General features: G+C 45.9%; 3 protein-coding genes across 5 annotated transcripts in view; 2 read left to right on the forward strand and 1 right to left on the reverse strand.

Annotated features, from left to right (window-relative positions):
• The window catches only part of LOC124005091 (glia maturation factor gamma-like), a gene marked incomplete at its 5' end in the record, with an annotated part of 8,520 nt that extends 4,215 nt beyond the window's left edge, over positions 1-4,305 (reverse strand). The window contains one exon of the mRNA XM_046314025.1: positions 4,282-4,305. Coding sequence (XP_046169981.1) covers positions 4,282-4,305 — 24 coding nt within the window. The remainder of the gene's footprint in view (positions 1-4,281) is intronic.
• On the forward strand, positions 140-17,826 carry LOC124005089 (protein Smaug homolog 2-like). 3 transcript variants are annotated; one of them, XM_046314022.1, is made up of 13 exons: positions 140-787; positions 6,161-6,628; positions 6,811-7,290; positions 7,558-7,788; positions 8,168-8,298; positions 8,602-8,688; positions 8,986-9,265; positions 9,441-9,526; positions 9,925-10,040; positions 12,622-12,823; positions 13,251-13,377; positions 14,269-14,352; positions 14,539-17,826. In XM_046314022.1, exons 2-13 carry the CDS (start codon positions 6,433-6,435, stop codon positions 14,565-14,567), a joined length of 2,049 nt encoding a protein of 682 aa, XP_046169978.1. In that variant the 5' UTR covers positions 140-787; positions 6,161-6,432; the 3' UTR covers positions 14,568-17,826. The 3 variants fall into 3 exon arrangements, with proteins under 3 accessions (XP_046169978.1, XP_046169980.1, XP_046169979.1); XM_046314024.1 differs by having other exon boundaries at positions 8,168-8,277; XM_046314023.1 differs by having other exon boundaries at positions 140-453.
• Positions 17,827-18,169: 343 nt separating this feature from the next.
• LOC124005351 (suppressor of cytokine signaling 5-like) lies at positions 18,170-22,411 on the forward strand. Its single transcript, XM_046314516.1, has 2 exons — positions 18,170-18,283; positions 20,365-22,411. Exon 2 carries the CDS (start codon positions 20,538-20,540, stop codon positions 22,170-22,172), a length of 1,635 nt encoding a protein of 544 aa, XP_046170472.1. The 5' UTR covers positions 18,170-18,283; positions 20,365-20,537; the 3' UTR covers positions 22,173-22,411.
• The last annotated feature ends 262 nt before the right edge of the window (positions 22,412-22,673 follow it).

The following is a 22,673-nucleotide window of genomic DNA, read 5'->3' on the forward strand; positions in this document are numbered from 1 at the left end:
AAACGTATTTCCATTGTTTTCGCGGCCACTTTAGTATCTGCTCAATATAATGGGTCATCTGTGATCATATCCATCAATTTCAGCCCAGGAGTGGTGTGCGCGTTTCATCCGCTAGGTGGGGCACTTTTCTCTTTGTTTACCCCGCCCAAAAGCCATTACGTTAGTTTCCGACGTTGCTTCAAGTCTGAATCGAAGTAGGCTAGCTAGATATCGCCAAGCGTACTTTCCATATTTCTCTATGTTCAAATACATATTATGTACATAGATAGTCTTGTAAATTTGTTTTTTTTTAATCATCCGAAAATAATTTTCAAAGCAATCAACGACAACTGTTGGATCGAAATCTTCGCCTCATCCAGCGTTTATAAATGAAGCAAATAACGTTAGCTACTTGCTAGCGGCTACGTTAGCTATCTAATCGGTTAGGGAGCTAACAAGTGACAATTCACAAAGGTAAACAAACCAACCGCTAGAAGTTGAAGGGTGGGATGTGGATATAATTTATGTAACCTGCCGTGTTTTTCTTTGTGCAAAATGGACCATGGAGGACCGTTGCAACGCGAGGACTGTAATATCGTTTAACGAGATGAGAAATGCAGCGACATTCCAATAGCAACGTCGCTACCGAAAAACAACACCGATCCTGAATCCCTCGTCCATTTACATGGTGAAAGCCATCCGTAGAGGCCTGGTGTTTTTAAGCTAGCTAACTGCCCCAGACCATCAAATCAACCCGTGTGCAGTAGATTGCAACAGCCGTGCCCTGGAAACGCCACGGTTGTCACAGGTTTGTTTTTACGTTTTCTGACCAACTATCTTGGCTAACTACGTTAGCTAACTACATGTATGGCCTGGTCAAACGTACGTTAGCTAACTTACCACATGTAAGGCTGAGAGTTAACGTTATCTAGCTGTGATAACGTTAAATGTAAAAATGTTTTATTCCCTCTTTTGTTTGATCGTGAGTTGACATAGCTACCAACGTTAGCTAGCTAGATAACTATCTCTACCAACAAACTAGCTAGATGATTAGCTCTGTAGGTACTTGGTAGTGGACTGGTGTCTTATGGTAACGTTAGCCTAGTTAGAATAACCACCCCTCTTACTTGTTAGCTCGGTAACGTTACTACTAATACAGTCCCTCCTAGCCAGAGCTTGGCTACTAACGTAACGTTCTGCTTTTGTGATCAAATCAAGTTGGACAAATATCTATAGTTAGCTTGCTGGGCTGGTTTGAGTATTTCGTATTATTCTGTACGTAAATCGGAGACAACCCATTTAGTATATGTCACGTTTCGTATGGTATATATTAATTTGTGGATGTCCAACACCCATTTCGTATGATATGTTACGAATTCTGGCTAGGTGGCTAACTATAACTAGCTTACTAACATTAGCTCGGCTATGGGTTAGAGTTAGGAATTAGGTTAAAGGGTTCATTAAGGTTAGGGGATGGGTATGCTAAGTAGTTAAAAAGTAGTAATTATTTGAAAAGTTGCGAATTATCTAAATTTGTAAGTCGCTCTGGATAAGAGCGTCTGCTAAATGACTTAAATATAAATGTAAAGTTGTCGTTGATGAGATTTTAAGTCTCAACCTTTGGGTGCTAGACGTTCTCGTAATACGGCCAGCCCATCCACCGCGATCAACCGCTTGACTTTTGTTTTTTCATTGACCATCTGTCTTATTTCACTATACCAAGCGTAACATATTATAACTAATTTGAACGCTTCGGATTTACATTGACTATGTTACGTCTAGTCTATGAGACCAGTCTGGTTTTATTTATGTAAACCTAGCTACATAACAACTAGGCATTGCAAGTTACAGTATATACCCACCATGCAGGTGGTCATTGCAATACTGGGAGGGTTGGATGACAGCTGTCATTACTTTACCCTGTAACAAGCTGTATTGCAAGTCATCACATATTATGTATTGTGCTAAGAATATACATGACAGATTGCATGGAGATTATGTCGTCTTTGTTGTTGTTGCTTCAACTCAAATAGACTCATGGATTGACCGGGCAGCTAGGCCTAGATGTTGGCTTTATCAAACTTACACAGATGTTGGCTGAATGGTCAGGATAAATGTGCATGCATACTGCATGCAAGTTCTTTACCATAACCTGTGTTGATGATGCTGGTAATAATGTGCTCTACTTTCACTTCACCATGAAGCTGATTATCTTGCATTATGATTAGCTGGCCTAAATAAAGAATATGCATTAGTGCGTTGTACAGAGACCATCTTTATACTGTCTATACAATGTAGAAGGACAATTCCACGGTAACCGAGTGATATTAGAGGGTTTCTATCCAATTTGGGACAGTTTCATATGAATATTCAAAAATTAGCATTAAAACAATATTCACATTTTAACATCAGATGTTTCCATCAAATTGACTTGTTGCAGACAAAAGGCTGTACATGATGAGGTAGTGCACATAAAAATACCCTTTGCAGTTAAATGTCCATGTATGGAATAAAAAATTACAATGAGTTTCTATTGTATTTTTAACTGTACTGATTTGTTTTCTCACCAAAAATGTTTGCATTGTATAATGAGTGTGCACTCCCTGGTATTGGCACGTGCCCTCTAGATAATAGAGCTGTCTGCATGCTATTGGCGAGAGCACTTGTATAGCCTACATCAGGGATGGGCGACTGGCACGCATGGTCCCCTGTTTGTAGGCCCTTGACCAAAAAAATCATTTTTTTGTTACTCAGTCTAGGTCTCAACTTACTGTTGACAATTAATAAAATAATACACAAGGTGACATTTTGAAATTTGGTTGTGCATCAGCAGCCACTCATTTAGCCCATGTCAGCAAAATGTTTTTAGATCGGTAAATTAGCCTAGGGGGCGGCTATCTAAACTCGTAGTAAGCATGGTTGAAATACCAAATAGGGTGGGGCCCATTGATCATTAGTTATCATATTAAAAACTGCTAACATTTGCCTCCACCCTATGGCAAAATGACTATAATTGCAATAACTTATGGAATTGCAGCAAACTTGCTTTAAACGGCAACATTATTTCTATGCCCCATGGCAAAATGTGCAGAATTGCAGGACATTAACTTTAAAATGTTTTTTTTTTTTTTTTTTTTAACTTCACTGTCACAAGGTGGGCCAGTAAAATGTTTTAGGGTGTGTGTACGCAGACCCATGAGCCACTGGGGAAAGGCAAAGGGGGGTACCTAGTCAATTGTTCAACTGAAATGTGTCTTCTGCATTTAACCCGACCCTTTAGAATCAGAGAGGTGCGGGGGGCAGAACGACAGATTTTTACCTTGACAACCTTCCGGTTACTGGCCCAACTCTAACCACTAGGCTACCTGCTGCCCCTCTGCGGCCCATTATGAGTTCTGTTTTTGGGAGGCGGGAGGAGGGCGCCATCAAAGTTGCCCATCCCTGGCCTACATGATGAGATTAATATTATGGACAAAAGAGTGAGATTTTGTTTTGTCAAACGTGGACTTTAATGCAGGCAAACTTAAATGAATTTATAATCACATTTTTTTCAGCAAGTCAAATGTGCAACCAGAGGAAAAAAACTCTAGAGATGCATGCAAAGCTCTCCCCCTGCCCTCCAATTTGGCAAATATGACCACAGTTCTATCCTCCTGATAGCTGCTTACAAGCAAAAACTAAAGCAGGAAGTACCAGTGACTCGCTCAATACGGAAGTTGTCAGATGACGCAGATGCTACGCTGCAGGACTGTTTTGCTAGCACAGACTGGAATATGTTTTGGGAATCACCTCGGTCATTGGTTTCATCAATAAGTGAATCGACGACGTCGTCCCCACAGTGACCGTACGTACATATCCCAACCAGAAGCCATGGATTACAGGCAACATCCACATTGAGCTAAATGCTTGAGCTGCCGCTTTCAAGGAGCGGGACACTAATCCAGACGCTTATAAGAAATCCCCCTATGCCCTCAGATGAACCATCAATACAAAATTAAGAGCGGCTCTGACGCACGTTGGATGTAGCAGGGCGTGACAACTTTTATGGACTACAAAGGGAAACCCAGATGCGAGCTGCCGAGTGACGTGATCCTACCAAACGAGCTAAATGCCTTTTAGGCTCGCTTCGAGGCAAGCAACACTGAAGCATGCATGAGAGCACCAGCTGTTCTGGATGACTGTTTGATAACACTCTCTGTAGCTGAACTTTAAACAGGTCAACATTCACAAAGCCGCGGGACCAGACAGATTACCAGGACGTGTACTCAAAGCATGCCCAGACCAATTGGCAAGTGTCTTCACTGACATTTTCAACCTCTCCCTGACCGAGTCTGTAATACCTACATGTTTCAAGCAGGCCACCATAGTCCCTTTGCCCAAGGAAGTGAAGGTAACCTGCCTAAATGATTACCGCCCCTTAGCACTCATGTCGGTAGCCAAGAAGTGCTTTGAAAGGCTGGTCATGGCTCACATCAACAGCATCCTCCCGGATTCCTTAGACCCACTCCAATTTGCATACCGCCCCAACAGATCCACAGATGACACAATCTCAATCGCACTCCACACTGCCCTTTCCCACCTGGACAAATGGAACAGCTATGTGAAAGTGCTGGTCACTGACTACAGCTCAGCGTTCAACACAATAGTGCCCTCAAAGCTCATCACTAAGCTACGGTCCCTGGGACTAAACACCTTCGTCTGCAATTAGATCCTGGACTTCCAGATGGGCCACCCTCCAGGTGGTAAGGGTAGGCAACAACATGTCTGCCATGCTGATCCTCAACACTGGGGTCCCTCATGGGTGTGTACGTAGTCCCCTCCTGTACTCCCTGTTCACCCACGACTGCGTGGGCAAACACTACTCCAACACCATTAAGTTTGCTGCCGGCACAACAGTTTTAGACCTGATCACGACCAACGATGAGACAGCCTATAGGGAGGAGGTCAGAGAACTGGCAGTGTGGTGCCAGGACAACAACCTCTCCCTCAATGTGAGAAAGACAGAGGAGCTGATCGTAGACTACAGGAAAAGGCGGGTGGAACAGTTCCCCATTAACATCGACGGGGCTGTAATTGAGCGGGTCGAGTGTGTTCAAGTTCCTTGGCGTCCACATCACCAACAAACTATCATGGTCCATACACACCCAGACAGTCGTGAAGATGGCACGACAAAACTTTTTCCCCCTCAGGAGACTGGAAAGATTTGGCATGGATCCCCAGATCCTCAAAGTTATACAGCTGCACCATTGAGAGCGTCCTGACTGGTTACATCACTGCCTGGTATGGCAACTGCTCGGCATCTGACCGTAAGGTGCTACAGAGGATAGTGCGTACGGCCCAAGTACATCACTGGGGCCAAGCTTCCTGTCATCCAGGACCTATATAATAGGCGGTGTCAGTGTAAAGCCCATAAAATTGTCGGAGACTCCAGTCACCCAAGTCATAGACTGTTTTCTCTGCTACCGCACACACGGCAAACGGTACCGGAGCGCCAAGTCTAGGACCAAAAGGCTCCTTAACAGCTTCTACCCCCAAGACATAAGACTGCTGAACAATTAGTCAAATGGCCACCGGGCTATTTACATTGACCCCCCCCATTTGTTTTGTACACTGCTGCATCATCACTTCACCCCTACCAACATGTACAAATTACCTTAACTAACCTGTACCCCCGCACACTGATTCGGTACCCAATGTATATAGCCTCTTTATTCTTATGTTATTGTTACTTTTTATTATTTTTGTATTTAATTTTTTACTTTAGTTTATTTGGTAAATATTTTCTTACTCTTGAACTGCATTGTTGGTTAAGGGCTTGTAAGTAAGCATTTCACGGTAATGTCTACATTTGTTGTATTCGCCGCATGTGATAGTTTGATTTCAACTGCACATTTTAGTGGCCTTTTATTGTCCCCAGCACAAGGTGCGCCTGTGTAATGATAAGCTTTTTGATATGCCTCACCTATCAGCTGGATGGATTCTCGTGGTGATGGAGAAATGCTCACTAAGGGGGATGTTTAAAAAATTGTGCACACAATTTGAGAGCAATAAGCTTTTTGTGTGTATGGAATATTTCTGGTATCTTTTATTTCAGCTCATTAAACATAGGACCAACACTGTTCATGTTGCGTTTATATTTTTTTCAGTGTACCTTATGTACTTTTCCTTGTTGATTTGTTAGGATTTGGATGATGCTGACACTGATGCACCTGAGAGAGAACCCTCCTTCTGTCTGACACAACCAGCTGGATTTAACACGCCCTCCCCTCAGTACCCCCATCTCCTGCACCTGAACCATGTGAGGGCCCCTCGCTCTACTTTGAGGGGATCCCAGGACTGTTGTGTAAAAGCAGCCGCTGAGCGGGGCCAGAGTGACCCTGTGTGTGAGCAAGCAGTCTTCCCCCTAACCCCCCACCCACATATTCCCATCCTCCTTCCCATTGGGAAAGCGCCATGATGTTCCGAGACCAGGTGGGCATCCTGACGGACTGGTTCAAGGGCTGGAACGAGTGTGAGCAGACGGTGGCGCTTCTTTCCTTGCTGAAGAGAGCGTCTCGTACCCAGGCCCGCTTCCTGCACATCTGCCTGGAGCACTGGCTGGCAGACTGCACTGAGATCCACATCCTGGAGGCTGAGGCCAACAATGCAGGTAGTTAATGACTGCAGATTTCTGAAGGATACATTTGAAATCCTATTGGATTAGCCATGTTGCATTACCGGTACACCTTATCTTAAAGTGTAAAAACCTTGTAACAGATAGACCTACAACCTGTGAAAATTTATTTTTATTTTACATGTAATTAACTGCCCCTCTGTCCCTCCCCTCTTTAGATATTGTGAGCCAGTGGCACCAGGAGCCCATGGAGAAGGCGGTGTCCCTGCTGCTGTCCCACCTACCCCTGCTGCAGCCCCGCAACAGCGAGGCCAAGTGTGAGTACATGAAGCTGCTGCAGAAGGTGCTGAGCTATACCATCGAGAGCAGCCTGTTTGTGGAGGAGAGCAGACAGCTGCTGTCCTACGCCCTCATCCACCCGGCCACCACCCTGGACGACCGCACCTCGCTGGCCATGTGGCTCAACCACTTGGAGGAGCACCTCTCCAGCGGCTACCCAGGGCCCTCCTCCCGGCCCCCCTCCGGCCCCTACCACCCCCGTCAGGGTTCAGATGAGTGGCCGGGCTCCGCGGAGGGCCTGGACCCTGGCCACGGCTGGCTGGACAAGCCCCCCTCCTCCAGCTCCTCCCCTGCAGGGCAGAATGGACACATGTCTTTCCAGGGAGGGATGTCCTCGCCCATCAACAGCAACAATGCAGGTCAGTGGCTCACATCTCCTACCAAGCCAGAGTGAGGGAGAGAAATGGTCGAAGATATATTGAGGTGAATAGGAATATACTAAACATACAATATAACTTTTTGTCGTTATGTCAGTTATGTAATCATGCTCAACTATTTAGTTTGTGATCTTTGTCATGATTGTCACGTCTTTGTAAATATTCTCTCTGTATAGGCCTAGCCTTCATTAAAGGGATGGTTTACTGAGATTATCTATAACATCCTGCCCCTCCTGTGTGCCCTGCCAGGCATGGGTCAGATGGGCCAGCCCAGTCCTCTGAAGAGGTCCTTGTCCCTGATCCCCTCCAGTCCCCAGGTCTGTGGCGCAGATTGGCTGAGCCAGGATGACCTGGGGGGACGACAGGCCTTTGACCACGCCCCCCTGTCCCCCCAGAGTAGTGTAGCATCCTCAGGCAGCGAGCAGACTGAGGACCAGGGCTCCAGAAACACCTTCCAGGAGGACGGCAGTGGCATGAAAGGTCAGGAGGTCAACCATAACACGCCGAGGGTTCAAAGCGGTTACATTGTTGGTATTTTCTCTGGGAAAAGTCATGACATGCCAATGGCTACTGCACTTGGCAATGGTGGAATTGCCTTTTCAGTGGGATGCTATAGAGTTTAAGTTTGTTTGTGTGTGCTCCAGATGTCCATGAAAAATAAGTAGGACAGCGTTCTCCAACAAATAGATCTGAGGTGTTTATTTTGACATGCACTGCACAGATGCGTCAAGCATTCCACAGTAGTGTCTATTATTTGGTAGTTCTTTCCTTCTCATTGTTCTTGGACTAGAGTTACAAGGACTCAACAGGAGAAGAATAACAACTTATGAGCACGTTGTTTTTCTACTTTCTGTTTCAGATGTGCCCATGTGGCTGAAGAGCCTCCGTCTTCATAAGTACGCAGCACTTTTCTCCCAGATGACTTATGAGGAGATGATGATTCTGACAGAGCACCACCTGGAGTCACAGGTTTGTCATCGTTTGTCACAGGTTGGTCAGCTTCTCTTGTTAGTCCTCTCATTCCCCTGCCTTCCTCATCAGGGCTGAATAGATATGGCCTGTGTGTTGTCCTCCAGCATAGTCATACCTCAGCACTCAATGAGCCATGAAATGAAGCATCAGCTGCACCCTACAGTTATACACAGCCCCCCCGCGCAGATAAACGATGCCGTCCTGGCTCTGCTCCATAGCTTTAATGAAACCGATGGTGATCAGGAGTGTTGTTTAGTAACTGGATATCTGGATGTCCGTGTTGCTGTGAGCAGTGATTTCTCCTTTTAACTCTTCGTCCAGAATGTGACCAAAGGTGCGCGGCACAAGATAGCCCTGAGTGTCCAGAAGCTACGGGAGAGGCCAAGCGTTCTCAAGTCTTTAGAGAAGGTAAACCACATGCTCTCACCACTATTATTTTTAAAGCATTTCAGATGCATTTTTATCTGGTAATGTTGTTCTCAACAACTTCACTGTTAGTTTCCATTTGGATTCCTGTGCCCTAGATGGGAAAAAAAATTATGAAATGTAAATGACCATATCCACTATAATAATCACAAATAGTGTAGATATGCTACCACTCACATTATCTTCAAATGAGAAGTTGAGCAGCGGGTTCCATGACAATTTCCTGTCACACCTCAAGACAGCTTTGCTAATAAGATAATGCTATAATTGATCCAACAGGATATATTGGAGGGGGGCAACCTGCGTAACGCCCTACAGGAGCTACAGCAGATTATCATCACCCCCATCAAGGTCTACAGCTACAGCCCTCCCAGTGTTTCCCACAGAGATATGGAGGGGACTGGATCCCCCTCAGACCACTCCAACCCTGGGGAGGACAAGGACCTGGCCCAGGAGGGCTTCCAGCCCCACAACCCCCCTCCCTGCGACGGGGAGTCCTCAGCCACACCCATCTCAGACCGCGACATTGCTGGCCAGTTCACACGTGTCATGGGTAAAGGTAAAAAAAGGACAAGGCTTTTACATGGCTGAGTACATGTGTATTGTGCAGTTGGACAATTGTTGAGCTTGTTTGTTGTTGATGTGTGATGTGCTGGTGTGTTTTGTTTGGAATGAGTGTTGGAGGGGGTGGGTGTCATGTAACATTGTGTGAACCTCCTGTCCATGTGTTGCAGTGTGCACTCAACTACTGGTTTCCAGGCCGGACGAGGAGAATATCAGCTGTTACCTGCAGCTCATTGAGAAATGTCTGACACATGAGGTGAGACAGCACAGAATCACATCTAGAACCTTTTCACATACAGCTAGCTGGTGGTTTAGGCTGCAAATGATGTGTAACAACACCTACTGCTCCTCTCAATGGTATGTTACATAGAACTTTCACTGCACTAAGAAAGAAATATACGGTTTATTTTTTTGCTGCTATGTTTGAACCATTACCAGGAGTTCAAACGCCGCTCTCTTTCTCACTCGCCAATTAAAATATGTATCTCAACTGGGGTGAAGTATTTGATGTCTCTAGCTAGCTGTTTGAAATCATCAGGAGCAGGGTTTCACTCTCTTTTACCTCTGTCTCTCTCCTCTCTCTCTCTCTGTTACCTCTCAATTTATCTCTCTTACATCTCTTACCTCATCTCTTTCATTCTCTCTCTATTTCAGGCTTTCACAGAGACCCAGAGGAAGAGACTGGTCTCCTGGAAGCAGCAGGTTCTCAAACTGCTCCGCCTGTTCCCAAGAAAAGCCATGCTGGACATGCCTGTGTACCGACAGAAAGGGTAAGATAAGTGGACTTCTCTTCTCCTTTTGATCTATCACTCTTCTGCCATGGCAGCTGAGAGTCTCTCTATCCATCTGGATGTCCCCCAGGGCTCTGTCTGATAACTGTTCTCTCTGTCTCCTCTAGCTGGATGTCCCCCAGGGCTCTGTCTGATAACTGTTCTCTCTGCCTCCTCTAGCTGGATGTCCCCCAGGGCTCTGTCTGATAACTGTTCTCTCTGTCTCCTCTAGCTGGATGTCCCCCAGGGCTCTGTCTGATAACTGTTCTCTCTGCCTCCTCAAGCTGGATGTCCTACAGGGCTCTGTCTGATAACATTTACATTACATTTAAGTCATTTAGCAGACGCTCTTATCCAGAGCGACTTACAAATTGGTGCATTCACCTTATGACATCCAGTGGAACAGCCACTTTACAATAGTGCATCTAAATCTTTTAAGGGGGGGGTGAGAAGGATTACTTTATCCTATCCTGGGTATTCCTTAAAGAGGTGGGGTTTCAGGTGTCTCCGGAAGGTGGTGATTGACTCCGCTGTCCTGGCGTCGTGAGGGACTTTGTTCCACCATTGGTGGGCCAGAGCAGCGAACAGTTTTGACTGGGCTGAGCGGGAACTGTACTTCCTCAGTGGTAGGGAGGCGAGCAGGCCAGAGGTGGATGAACGCAGTGCCCTTGTTTGGGTGTAGGGCCTGATCAGAGCCTGGAGGTACTGAGGTGCCGTTCCCCTCACAGCTCCGTAGGCAAGCACCATGGTCTTATAGCGGATGCGAGCTTCAACTGGAAGCCAGTGGAGAGAGCGGAGGAGCGGGGTGACGTGAGAGAACTTGGGAAGGTTGAACACCAGACGGGCTGCGACGTTCTGGATGAGTTGTAGGGGTTTAATGGCACAGGCAGGGAGCCCAGCCAACAGCGAGTTGCAGTAATCCAGACGGGAGATGACAAGTGCCTGGATTAGGACCTGCGCCGCTTCCTGTGTGAGGCAGGGTCGTACTCTGCGGATGTTGTAGAGCATTAACCTACAGAAACGGGCCACCGCCTTGATGTTAGTTGAGAACGACAGGGTGTTGTCCAGGATCACGCCAAGGTTCTTAGCGCTCTGGGAGGAGGACACAATGGAGTTGTCAACCGTGATGGCGAGATCATGGAACGGGCAGTCCTTCCCCGGGAGAAAGAGCAGCTCCGTCTTGCCGAGGTTCAGCTTGAGGTGGTGATCCGTCATCCACACTGATATGTCTGCCAGACATGCAGAGATGCGATTCGCCACCTGGTCATCAGAAGGGGGAAAGGAGAAGATTAATTGTGTGTCGTCTGCATAGCAATGATAGGAGAGACCATGTGAGGTTATGACAGAGCCAAGTGACTTGGTGTATAGCGAGAATAGGAGAGGGCCTAGAACAGAGCCCTGGGGGACACCAGTGGTGAGAGCGCGTGGTGAGGAGACAGATTCTCGCCACGCCACCTGGTAGGAGCGACCTGTCAGGTAGGACGCAATCCAAGCGTGGGCCGCGTAGGAGATGCCTTACTCGGAGAGGGTGGAGAGGAGGATCTGATGGTTCACAGTATCGAAGGCAGCCGATAGGTCTAGAAAGATGAGAGCAGAGGAGAGAGAGTTAGCTTTAGCAGTGCGGAGCGCCTCCGTGATACAGAGAAGAGCAGTCTCAGTTGAATGACTAGTCTTGAAACCTGACTGATTTGGATCAAGAAGGTCATTCTGAGAGAGATAGCGGGAGAGCTGGCCAAGGACGGCACGTTCAAGAGTTTTGGAGAGAAAAGAAAGAAGGGATACTGGTCTGTAGTTGTTGACATCGGAGGGATCGAGTGTAGGTTTTTTCAGAAGGGGTGCAACTCTCGCTCTCTTGAAGACGGAAGGGACGTAGCCAGCGGTCAGGGATGAGTTTATGAGCGTGGTGAGGTAAGGGAGAAGGTCTCCGGAAATGGTCAGGAGAAGAGAGGAGGGGATAGGGTCAAGCGGGCAGGTTGTTGGGCGGCCGGCCGTCACAAGACGCAAAATTTCATCTGGAGAGAGAGGGGAGAAAGAGGTCAGAGCACAGGGTAGGGCAGTGTGAGCAGAACCAGCGGTGTCGTTTGACTTAGCAAACGAGGATCGGATGTCGTCGACCTTCTTTTCAAAATGGTTGACGAAGTCATCTGCAGAGAGGGAGGGGGGATTCAGGAGGGAGGAGAAGGTGGCAAAGAGCTTCCTAGGGTTAGAGGCAGATGCTTGGAATTTAGCGTGGTAGAAAGTGGCTTTAGCAGCAGAGACAGAAGAGGAAAATGTAGAGAGGAGGGAGTGAAAGGATGCCAGGTCCGCAGGGAGGCGAGTTTTCCTCCATTTCCGCTCGGCTGCCCGGAGCCCTGTTCTCTCTGCCTCCTCTAGCTGGATGTCCCCCAGGGCTCTGTCTGATAACTGTTCTCTCTGCCTCCTCTAGCTGGATGTCCCCCAGGGCTCTGTCTGATAACTGTTCTCTCTGTCTCCTCTAGCTCGATATCCTACAGGGCTCTGTCTGATAACTGTTCTCTCTGCCTCCTCTAGCTGGATGTCCCCCAGGGCTCTGTCTGATAACTGTTCTCTCTGCCTCTTCTAGCTGGGCATATGGTTCCAACTCCCTCCCCACAGCAGGCTCTGTGAGTGCTGGGGGTCTGGCACGTAGGGGGCAGAGATCATTCCAGTTGCCCCCTCGTGGCCTCACTGCCGGGCGCATGGGTCTCCTGAGTCCAGGTGGCATCGGGGTTGCCTCCCCTCGCCACACCCTCACCAGCCCCACACTGCCAGGCCAGGGCAGACAGGTTAGTCATAGGATGGGATGTCATATAGTCTGGGGGCATTGAATACAGCCACTGAAGTTTACATATAGAAAAGTCAGAATCATTCACAAGATAACATTTTCTAAGAAGTCTTTGTCATTGAGGGTTGCAGCTAGTTAGCCAACATTAGATTTGACATTAGATTATATTGATCTACATGTTATTATACCCACATAGTGATGAACTATCCTTAGACAACATTTGTTTTGACAGATTAACAAGTGCAACCACAAGTGTTGACAGGTTAATCAATGCAATACCCAGGGCAACACGTGGGTTAGGCACTGCATTTTGATATGCATTGGTTCATTATCATAGCTGGAAGAGTCTCTCTGTAATCATCGTGTTGGGAAGACTAACACAGTGTACAACATGTTTGATGAGAGTTGATGTTCTTTTGTCTCTGTAGAACCTGTGGTTTGCCAACCCTGGGGGCAGCAACAGCATGCCAAGCCAGAGTCGCAGCTCCGTGCAACGGACCCACTCACTCCCTGTCCACACCTCCCCGCAAACCATGCTCCTGTTCCAGCAGCAAGGTACGATCCTAGCACCCCCTTCCCCCAATCACTTCTAAATCAAATGTTTTTATATAGCCCTTCATAGATCAGCTGATATCTCAAAGTGCTGTACAGAAACCCAGCCTAAAACCCCAAACAGCAAGCAATGCAGGTGTAGAAGCACAGTGGCTAGGAAAAACTCCCTAGGAAGGAACCAGGCTATGAGGGGTGGCCAGTCCTCTTCTGGCTGTGCTGGGTGGAGATTATAACAGAACATGGCCAAGATGTTCAAATGTTCATAAATGACCAGCATGGTCAAAAAATAATAATCACAGTAGTTGTCGAGGGTGCAACAGGTCAGCACCTCAGGAGTAAATGTCACTTGGCTTTTCATAGCCAATCATTCAGAGTATCTCTCCCGCCTCTGCTGTCTCCAGAGAGTTGAAAACAGCAGGTCTGGGACAGGTAGCACGTCCGGTGAACAGGTCAGTGTTCCATAGTCGCAGGCAGAACAGTTGAAACTGGAGCAGCAGCACGGCCAGGTGGACTGGGGACAGCAAGGAGTCATCATGCCAGGTAGTCCTGAGGCATGGTCCTTGGGCTCAGGTCCTCCGAGAGAAAGAGAATTACAGTTCTAAACATCATCTTACACATACCTTGCTCCAATGTCTATTCCCACTGTCTTTTTACACATACCCTCCATTCACATTTCCTTTAACATCCCAGCGACATCTCCTTCCAAACCCAATCATACACGGCCTTTATACATCTCACCCACAGCCTTTAAGCCCAATTTTACACTGGCTTACGCATCCCACCCACATCTCTATACACACCGCATTCACACGGCTCCATATTTAATGCATCTGTCAGTTTTTAAAGTGTGATTAATGGTCCAGATAACTGAGTGACCTGTCTCTCCTCTCCCAGAATGCCAAGTTCCAGGTGCAGACCTGGAGATCAACCCCACCCTGGAGTCACTGTGCCTCAGTATGACAGAGCATGCCTTAGGGGGTGAGTGAAAACACACGCCTTACTCCCACATGCAACTTCTTGGAAGTATGACACTGATATTTTAAACCACAGTTAGGTTTCCTGGAATTTTCTGATGTTATCGAAAGTTGTCACTTGGAGTAGGTAGAGAGTGAAATACATGTTTATTTTTTTTCATCAATTTTTTCCCAATCCTCCTTCCTGTAGATGGAATGGACCGAACATCAACAATATGAAATTAAAAGCAGTGAAAGGAAGAAACCAAACTGACACTTCACTTCAACTGAGGCCTGTTCAGTTCCTCTTGCCCAGCACAAAAATATATGCTTAAAAAAGAAAGCGAAATGGTCACTACAAAACGACAACTAACAGTGTATATGTTCTCTGATATTTTTCTACTTTATTATACTTAACTGAGTTTATTATAAATGGAATACAGATGACTATTATATTACAGGAGGGAGAAGAGGTTACTTGTGCAACCTGCTCCATGTCTTCTGCAGGACTGTGACATTAAAAGGAGCAGATTGATGCTCTGACTGTTGAGCTTTGAGAGGAACATGGAGGATTGGTGCTGTCTTAAGGGGGTTCTGACTTAAATGTTTCTCCCCTTTTCCTCCCAGAAATAAATCCACGCAGAGCCATGCCTCACACCCCCAGATACTTTAACTGTATGGTCAGGCACTTGGCCTCCCAATTGGGCACTAGAACAGAAATGAATCACACGCATGACCAGCCTGTAGCATGGCTCTGATCCTTGAACACAACTACAGCTGTCTAAACAACTAACCTGCTACAGCCAGAGCTAGTTAGGCCCTGACAGTGGACACACCAACACCCTGGCTCATTCCCCTCACGTACCCAACATGGGTATTACTGGCTCTGACACCTCCTCACCTCTTGTAGGCCAAAGAGAAGGGCTCTGTGTGAATACCTATGTTAGACTGATGTTTGGAGTGGCCAATGCGACTTTAGACATGGTAATTGTTAAAACATTGGCGGTTTGAACGTAGCATGCCAGCTGCAATTTGTCCGCATTGATATTTTTGCCCTACTACAAAAATGATGCATCTCCTTTGCAAGTTAAGGGCAGAGGGAAAATCCCACATGGTTGAATAAGGACCAGTGAGGTTTCTTGTGGGGGCTGTGAGAACTTGCATTGGTAAAGAAAATGAAAAAAAATCTGAGGGGAGCTGTTGGTGCATGTGTGTTCAAGTAGTTACCTCCCTATGTTATACTGGGTGAGGAAGCTTAATGAATTCACATTCTACCCTGAGGCCCCACTATGACTGGTTCTGAAAAATGCAAAGGAAGCACTCTCTGCCACTCAGAATGAACCAGTACCCACCTCCTCACCCTGCCCTCTCCTCAACATAGCCTGTGTGGAGATCTGTGGAATCATACTTTTTAAGTAGCCAGAATAGATTCCCACCCTGCTCTTACTTACAGCTGCAATGGGGTTGGACAGCCTTCCTGTTTAGATTAAGCCACAGCGGAGCTGGCGTGAGATATGGCTCGGAAAATTTGCCTCAATCCAGGGGTGAGAAATGTAAACTGCCGTTTTTGTCGTCCTGCTAGCTAGCAGTAGCCACAGCAGCTATTTCTCATCCCTGGATTGGGGTACGTTTTCATATCTCACACCGGGTCCGCGGTGGCTTAATCTAAACAGGAAGGCTGGCCGACCCCAGTGCACCTGTGAGAAAGCGTAGGGTGGGAATCTATACTGTCTTATATTTTAAGGTGCTTGAAATATGTCCTGTTTGGGTCTCTTTATGTGTTCCAGTTGTAAAACCCTAACACTTATTTTGTGGTGTCAGTGTTGAATCAGAAACTCTTATACAACCTGTCTTTGATTGTGGCAGAGCGGAGGTGCATGTATGTATATGGTCTTAATGTTTGGACCACCTTTTGGTTGCATCACGAGGCAGGGATATCCATTAGCATTGTATTTCTGCAGAGCCATAGCTGGTCTATTTGTTTAGTAAACATGGTTATTTACCAGCATGACTTTTATTATAATTTTTTTTTTACTACTCCATTTTAAGAACTTATCTGTTTTTTTCTAGAATTGCATGTTTTCTCCCACACTAATTGAACGATTGTCGTAGATATTGAGAGAGGGCAGTGTGGCACAGTCAAGGTAGTGCTTAATGTCTACAAATCCTCCAGAGAGCAGATATGATGGGACTGGAGTTCAATGTCGATTCCTCCTAATAGCACTGTTTACCTCCCTCTGGCAGTGCCCATTTCATTTTCTGTGATGTGTAATGATGGGTCTGAAAATAAGACTGTTGGCACTTCAGTGCTCGTAAATACGCTGTCTCCTCAGTATGTAGGGCCTAAAGCACGTAGCTAAGCCTTCTACCACATGAGGGCTGGGTAGAGAATGACAGATGCCTTCTACCCCCTCAGTTCAGCTGCTTATCTACTCGCTGTAATCATGATTCTCACGAGACTAGATCGTGTCTAGAGAGTGAGACCTGTATGAGGGTATGTTGTGTACCCTTTGCTCTGCGCTCCTAAAATGTTTGAGTGGCAAGTGAAGACTGCTATTGCCTGGCCTTGTGGGTGTGAACTGTCAGATGCCGCAGGCTGATTAACAGTTGATGTCACCTGAAATGCACAGCGATAGCTTCCTCTCTCTCTTATTTGGCTATTGAGCCTGTGTAGTGTCCTAGTCACGGTTATCCTCTGAGCTGGCTCTTGGATAGATATGACTTGATGAATACATTAGATTCATTCCCACAAAGAGAGTAGAATGGTTAAAAAAATGTTTGTGAATTTCAGGTTTAGATAGGCAACCAATGATCTCAATCTAAGCTATTAAATTGATACTAGCATGACATGTAATATGGCTCAGGTTGTCATTTCCTTTCCCTGTCTCAATACATACAATGGCACCTGAAGTAATTCCTTCAGGGGTAGCCAGTCCCGCTGTAGAAAAGTCTTAGTTCTTTAGGCCAGACTAAATTGACTTTGCACATGCCAGTGGTTTAGGATGCAGAGGGGGATGAAATAGCCAATCTGAGTCATAATAGTAGATGTGCAAGTCTAGCCCAACACTAACAACGGGCCAAGGAATATGTTTACCCCCGTGTTTACATTTCAGTGAAGCGTGAAATTGGTTAGAAAATGCACTTCATGAGTCTGGCTTTATTTTCACATGCCAAGCAGAATTATGAGGTACATAGCCAGCCTGTCATACATAAGACCCCTTCTCCCAAGTGGCCTGTCAGTTGTGGTCAATGTCCCTGCCTGGCATAATAAATAAGCAGTATGTTGTAGGCTTTTGTTTTGCATCTCTGTCTTGTACAATTTATATTTAATTCTAATGACTCCCCAAACATTTTTCTAATGTTTTATGAATGAACAGTTTGCACCCCATGCTTACACACTGCTACTTTTTTACTGTCACACATTGTTTGAATGATCTGAACTACAGTATTGATCAGATGGACAGTCCAAATAAAAGTTACATTTTTTTTTGCTACATGACTCATGTTTGTGGTATCAGTGTTTCCTTTTATTCACAATTTACAATATATTATTTAAGACACTTTGCAACAGTTAGTTACAGCCGTATCATAGGTAATTTATTTATCGTACACACTTAATGAGTAACCCATACTCATAGGTATGTCGTTTGGAATATGTGGTGGTGCCGTCAGTACATTCCATTGCAGTACACTACATGCAAAGCTAGTCAACATCAGGAGACCCACTCATTCAAAATGTACATGCTACAACATATCAACTGCCTGTGCATTCATCAATTTTCAATACGTTTGATTTAAAATGTCCTGTTTTATGGATTACATTAACCTCTTGTTACTAAATGGGCTTTTATTTTGAAAAGGATTTGTGCTTCCGGGTTGTGAACGTTTCAGTTTCCTGATTAACATTACTAACTAGCTATCTTTTGGACAGCAGCAAAGAATGCAGTTTTTTTAAGGTAAGTAAATTGATATAATCAAAATTCTAACACATTTGCATTACAGTATAACAACACGGGCAAATAAGGAGACTTCAAACATTGTCGAATATTTGAGTGACAACCTTTTTTTCCCCTGGATTTTGCCTTCTCCGTTAGCTCACCAATCAAACTTGTTTCCGTTATCATGAACTATTTGTTAGTTTTACCACATTTTAGTTGGTCTTTGTGACATCCTCAAAAGTTTTTGTTATGAAACAAATGTTCGATAGTTTTTTTCTGAGGTTAGCGTAAGCTAACGCGTCTTGCTAAGGTAAAGAGTGATGCCTGAAATGTTTCAGATAGATGCTAGGCTAATGCTACAAAGCCGTTTAGCTAGCTAACGTTAACTGGCTAGCCAGGGGCACCGCTTCAATCGCATCCAGCTATAAAAGAACGCGTATATCTCGAATATCAAGGAAGGGAGTTATCTGCTATAGCGGTTCTCAAACTTTCTGGAGCTCGGTACCCCTTTTGTGATGGGTAATTCACAGTGGTGGAAAAAGTACCTAATTGTCATACTTGAGTAAAAGTAAGGATTACCTTAATAGAAAATTACTCAAATGAAAGTCACCTAGTAAAATACTACTTGAGTATATGTCTAAAACTATTTGGTTTTAAATATACTTAAATATCAAAAGTGTAATTTCTCAAATATACTAAAGTATCAGAAGGAAAAGTATAAATAATTGCACATTTTTTATATTAAGTAAACCAGACATCACCGTTTTATTTTGTATTTTATTTACCGGTTAGCCAGGGGGGGACACCAGTCAGACATTTACAAATTACTATGTGTATTTATATTATATTATGTATTTGGTGAGTCTGCCAGATCAGAGGCAGTAGGAATGACGAGGGATTTCATCTTTAAGTGCATGAATTGGACCATTTCGCTGTCCTGCTAAGCATTCAAAATGTAGTATTTTTTTGGATGTCAGCAAAAATGTAAAAAGTATATTTTTTAGGAATGTAGTGAAATTTAAAGTTGTCAAGAATACAAATAGTAGTAAAGTACAGATACCCCCAAAAACTACTTAAGTAAAAATACTTTTAAACTACAACTTAAGTACTTTATACCACTGCAAAATCACCAGGAACCCTCTCATAATCAGAACACAATTTGAGTGAGAAAGTATAGGATACAAGGACTTTAACTATGACTTTGGCAGTGCATGGCCGGACGAACCAAGTCTTGGCCCCTAGGAAGGAAATGTTTTTGCAAAATTTTTGATTATAATTTTTCCCAGTTTCAAGCTCATTTTCTGCAATTCTACAACAAAAAAAATCATGAGGCAGAGAGGCTTTTTGTTGTGCAAGCTTTAAACCTCATCCTGCAATTCTACACAGCCTCATGGCAGTTAAAGCTTGAATTACAGTGCATCTATGTTGAGAAACATTTTAAGGGTAATACAAGAAGTGTTGAGTTGAACAATGTATAAATGGTGGACTTCTGTGGATAATATCCCTGCGAGCCTCCCATGCCCATGTTGCCCAGAGTTAAGAACATGAATTATAGATTAAAGGAGCTATATGTATATCTACAGTACTAGTGGAATGATAGTGTTAAACCATATTTTTTTATTGGCCACACAAAATTCTAGATAGTCCGTCATTCTTATGACGGACTATCTCTTATTAAATTGACTAGAGCCAGCAAATCTCTTGTAAAATTGACTGGGGCTGAGTTTGACACTTACCTTTTGATGGACCCCAGTCAATTTGACAAGGAGATTTGCTGGCCCCAGTCAGTTTGACAAGATACCAGCTGTCTTTTGTTGACCAATAAAATACATTTTTTATTTTGAGATCTGGCTGTGGATCCCCTGCTGGACCCCACTTTGAGAACCCCTGAGCTACAAGATGGGTTATTGACTGTACCAACTGTCTTTGTTGTCAGGGTGCAGCAACAAAAAAATCTTATAAAAAGGTTTACATTGTTTATTAATTTTATTAATAAACAATATTGCTTATAGGCCATAGTTTATTTTTAATGTGTATATAATTGTTTGCTCCTAATTGCTGCAGCTAAGAGAAACTCTTTTTTTTTGTTTATCTTGTAGCCCGAAGTGACTGACAGTGATGCATGGGACATTTTATTGACAGTCATTGGAAAGATTCTGAATGGGGGGGGCTTGCTTCTGAGAACTGACGGCAGCCACAAATCACCAGTCACATTTTCCCTGCAGCTGACCCGACTGCAACTACCATTATTCCAGCCCGTAATTAACCTGACATGTCTCAACCGAAGGAGTCAGGCGATCGTGGGAAAGACAGGGAGCGGGGCGCCCGTCCCAAGGTGAGACAGAGCCGGTCTGAGGAGAGAAGAGATGCCGGTGGAAGAGGAAAGAAAAAAGGCCATACGTCCCGTGAGCAGCAAGCTGCGGAGCGGCCTGTCAGCGATGGGTTTGAGTATGGGGATCTGCTGACTGGTCTAGAGCCCAGGGACCGCTGCTCCTCCTCTCCCCTGAAAGAGGGCAGGAGATGGCAGGGCCAGGAGGGGGTCACTTCACTCAGCCAGGACAGGGGGACAGCCAGGCTGGCACAGGGGACACTTGAGCCACCAGCCAGTGAGGCTGAGGGCAGGGGGGCAGGTGGCAGTCGCACACTCCGCCAAAAGATTCAGGATGCCATGGGGCAGTGTTTCCCCATAAAGACCAACACTCCATCATTGTCCAGTTCCACTCAGCAGGTCTTCACGCCGCAAGCTGCAGCTGCTGCCTCCTCACGCCGCAAGATCCACCTTAGTGAACTCATGTTGGACGACTGTCCCTTCGCTGCAGGCACCGAGCTGGCTCAGAAGTGGTACCTCATCAAGCAGCACACAGCCCCCATCTCCACACCTCCTATAGTGGACACCTTGGTGGTCAGCACTAGTGCCTCTGCCTCAAACATGGCCGCCGTGGTGGAGGATGTGGATGACCGGTTACGAGAGCGCAGGCGCATCAGCATTGAGCAAGGCGTAGAGCCACCTCCCAACGCAGAGATCCACACGTTTGAGGTGACGGCCCAGATCAACCCGCTGTACAAGCTGGGGCCCAAACTGGCCCATGGTATGAATGAGCTTGCAGGGGACGACAGGGCTACCATTCACCAGCAACAGCAGCTGCTTCTCCAGAGGCAGCAGCAGCACCAGCTCCTGCTGCAGAGCTGTCTGGACACTCTGGATGAGGCAGTGGCTGTGGCTGCCTCCTCTTCTGCCTCAGCATCTGCCTTGGTCTCTGTCTGTGAGGCTGCTTCTGTCCCTGACCCCGTGGATGACCCTCAGGTCACAGCCAGCGTCCAGCCAACCAGAGCTGCCGTTCCCCAGACTGAGGGTCCCCCTACTCAGGACGGCTATCGCATCCACACCCAGATCGACTACATCCACTGTCTGGTGCCTGACCTGTTGCAGATCACTAACCTACCCTGCTACTGGGGTGTGATGGACCGCTATGAGGCCGAGACTCTGCTGGAGGGCAAACCAGAGGGCACCTTCCTCCTCCGCGACTCAGCCCAGGAAGACTACCTCTTCTCCGTCAGTTTCCGCCGCTATGGCCGCTCGCTGCATGCCCGCATCGAGCAGTGGAACCACAACTTCAGCTTCGATGTGCACGACCCAAGTGTGTTCCACGCGCCCACCGTCACGGGGCTGCTGGAGCACTACAAGGACCCCAACTCCTGCATGTTCTTCGAGCCTCTACTGTCCAACCCCATCCACCGCACCCTGCCCTTCAGCCTGCAGCACGTGTGCAGGGCGGTGATCAGCAGCCGCACCACCTACGACGGCATCAACGTGCTGCCCATCCCCAACACCCTGAAGAAACACCTGAAGGAGTACCATTACAAGCAGAGGGTGAGGGTACGGAAGATGGACACCTGGTGGGAATAACAAAGAACTTCTGATGGAAGTGAACCACAACTAGGCTACTAACTAAACACTCAATGGAGGCGGGCCTCGCTCAGTGGACAACCAGTTGACTCACTCCATTTTTTTTTAAATTAACATATATTTACCTACTGCATTCACTGTATACCTAGCTACCTGTTTTATTTATTATTTGCCATATATGACGTCTTATACTTGTCTCAAACTCTGGATATAATGTTAATTAAATTACGATGCACATACACATTTTTCTTTACTCACAAACTTCAGAAGTATGGTAAAGATGCACCATGTGTGAGGGGATGTATCAATTATTTGGGTTGATGTGAACAGAATCCAGGCTGGTTTGGTGGATGAGTTATGGAGCACATACAGGTTTAATAATGGGTCAGTTAATTACCATTGCCAAATGTAGGCTACTGGAAACTAACAGATGTGACTATATATGAATGACAACCTGCTGGAAAACTGCTGAGGACCTGACTGGTGGTATAAACCATTTGC

The sequence above is a fragment of the Oncorhynchus gorbuscha genome, linkage group LG19 (assembly GCF_021184085.1).
Source record: "Oncorhynchus gorbuscha isolate QuinsamMale2020 ecotype Even-year linkage group LG19, OgorEven_v1.0, whole genome shotgun sequence".
NCBI classification, from domain to species: Eukaryota; Metazoa; Chordata; class Actinopteri; order Salmoniformes; family Salmonidae; genus Oncorhynchus; species Oncorhynchus gorbuscha.

Excerpts from the sequence above, each read along its gene's own strand:
- LOC124005089 (XM_046314022.1), top strand. The coding sequence starts at position 6,433 with ATGATGTTCCGAGACCAGGTGGGCATCCTGACGGACTGGTTCAAGGGC. Across the intron at positions 12,824-13,250 it reads TGCCAGGCCAGGGCAGACAG|AACCTGTGGTTTGCCAACCC; the intron begins GTTAGTCATAGG and ends TTGTCTCTGTAG. Across the intron at positions 13,378-14,268 it reads GCTCCTGTTCCAGCAGCAAG|AATGCCAAGTTCCAGGTGCA; the intron begins GTACGATCCTAG and ends CTCCTCTCCCAG.
- LOC124005351 (XM_046314516.1), top strand. The coding sequence starts at position 20,538 with ATGTCTCAACCGAAGGAGTCAGGCGATCGTGGGAAAGACAGGGAGCGG.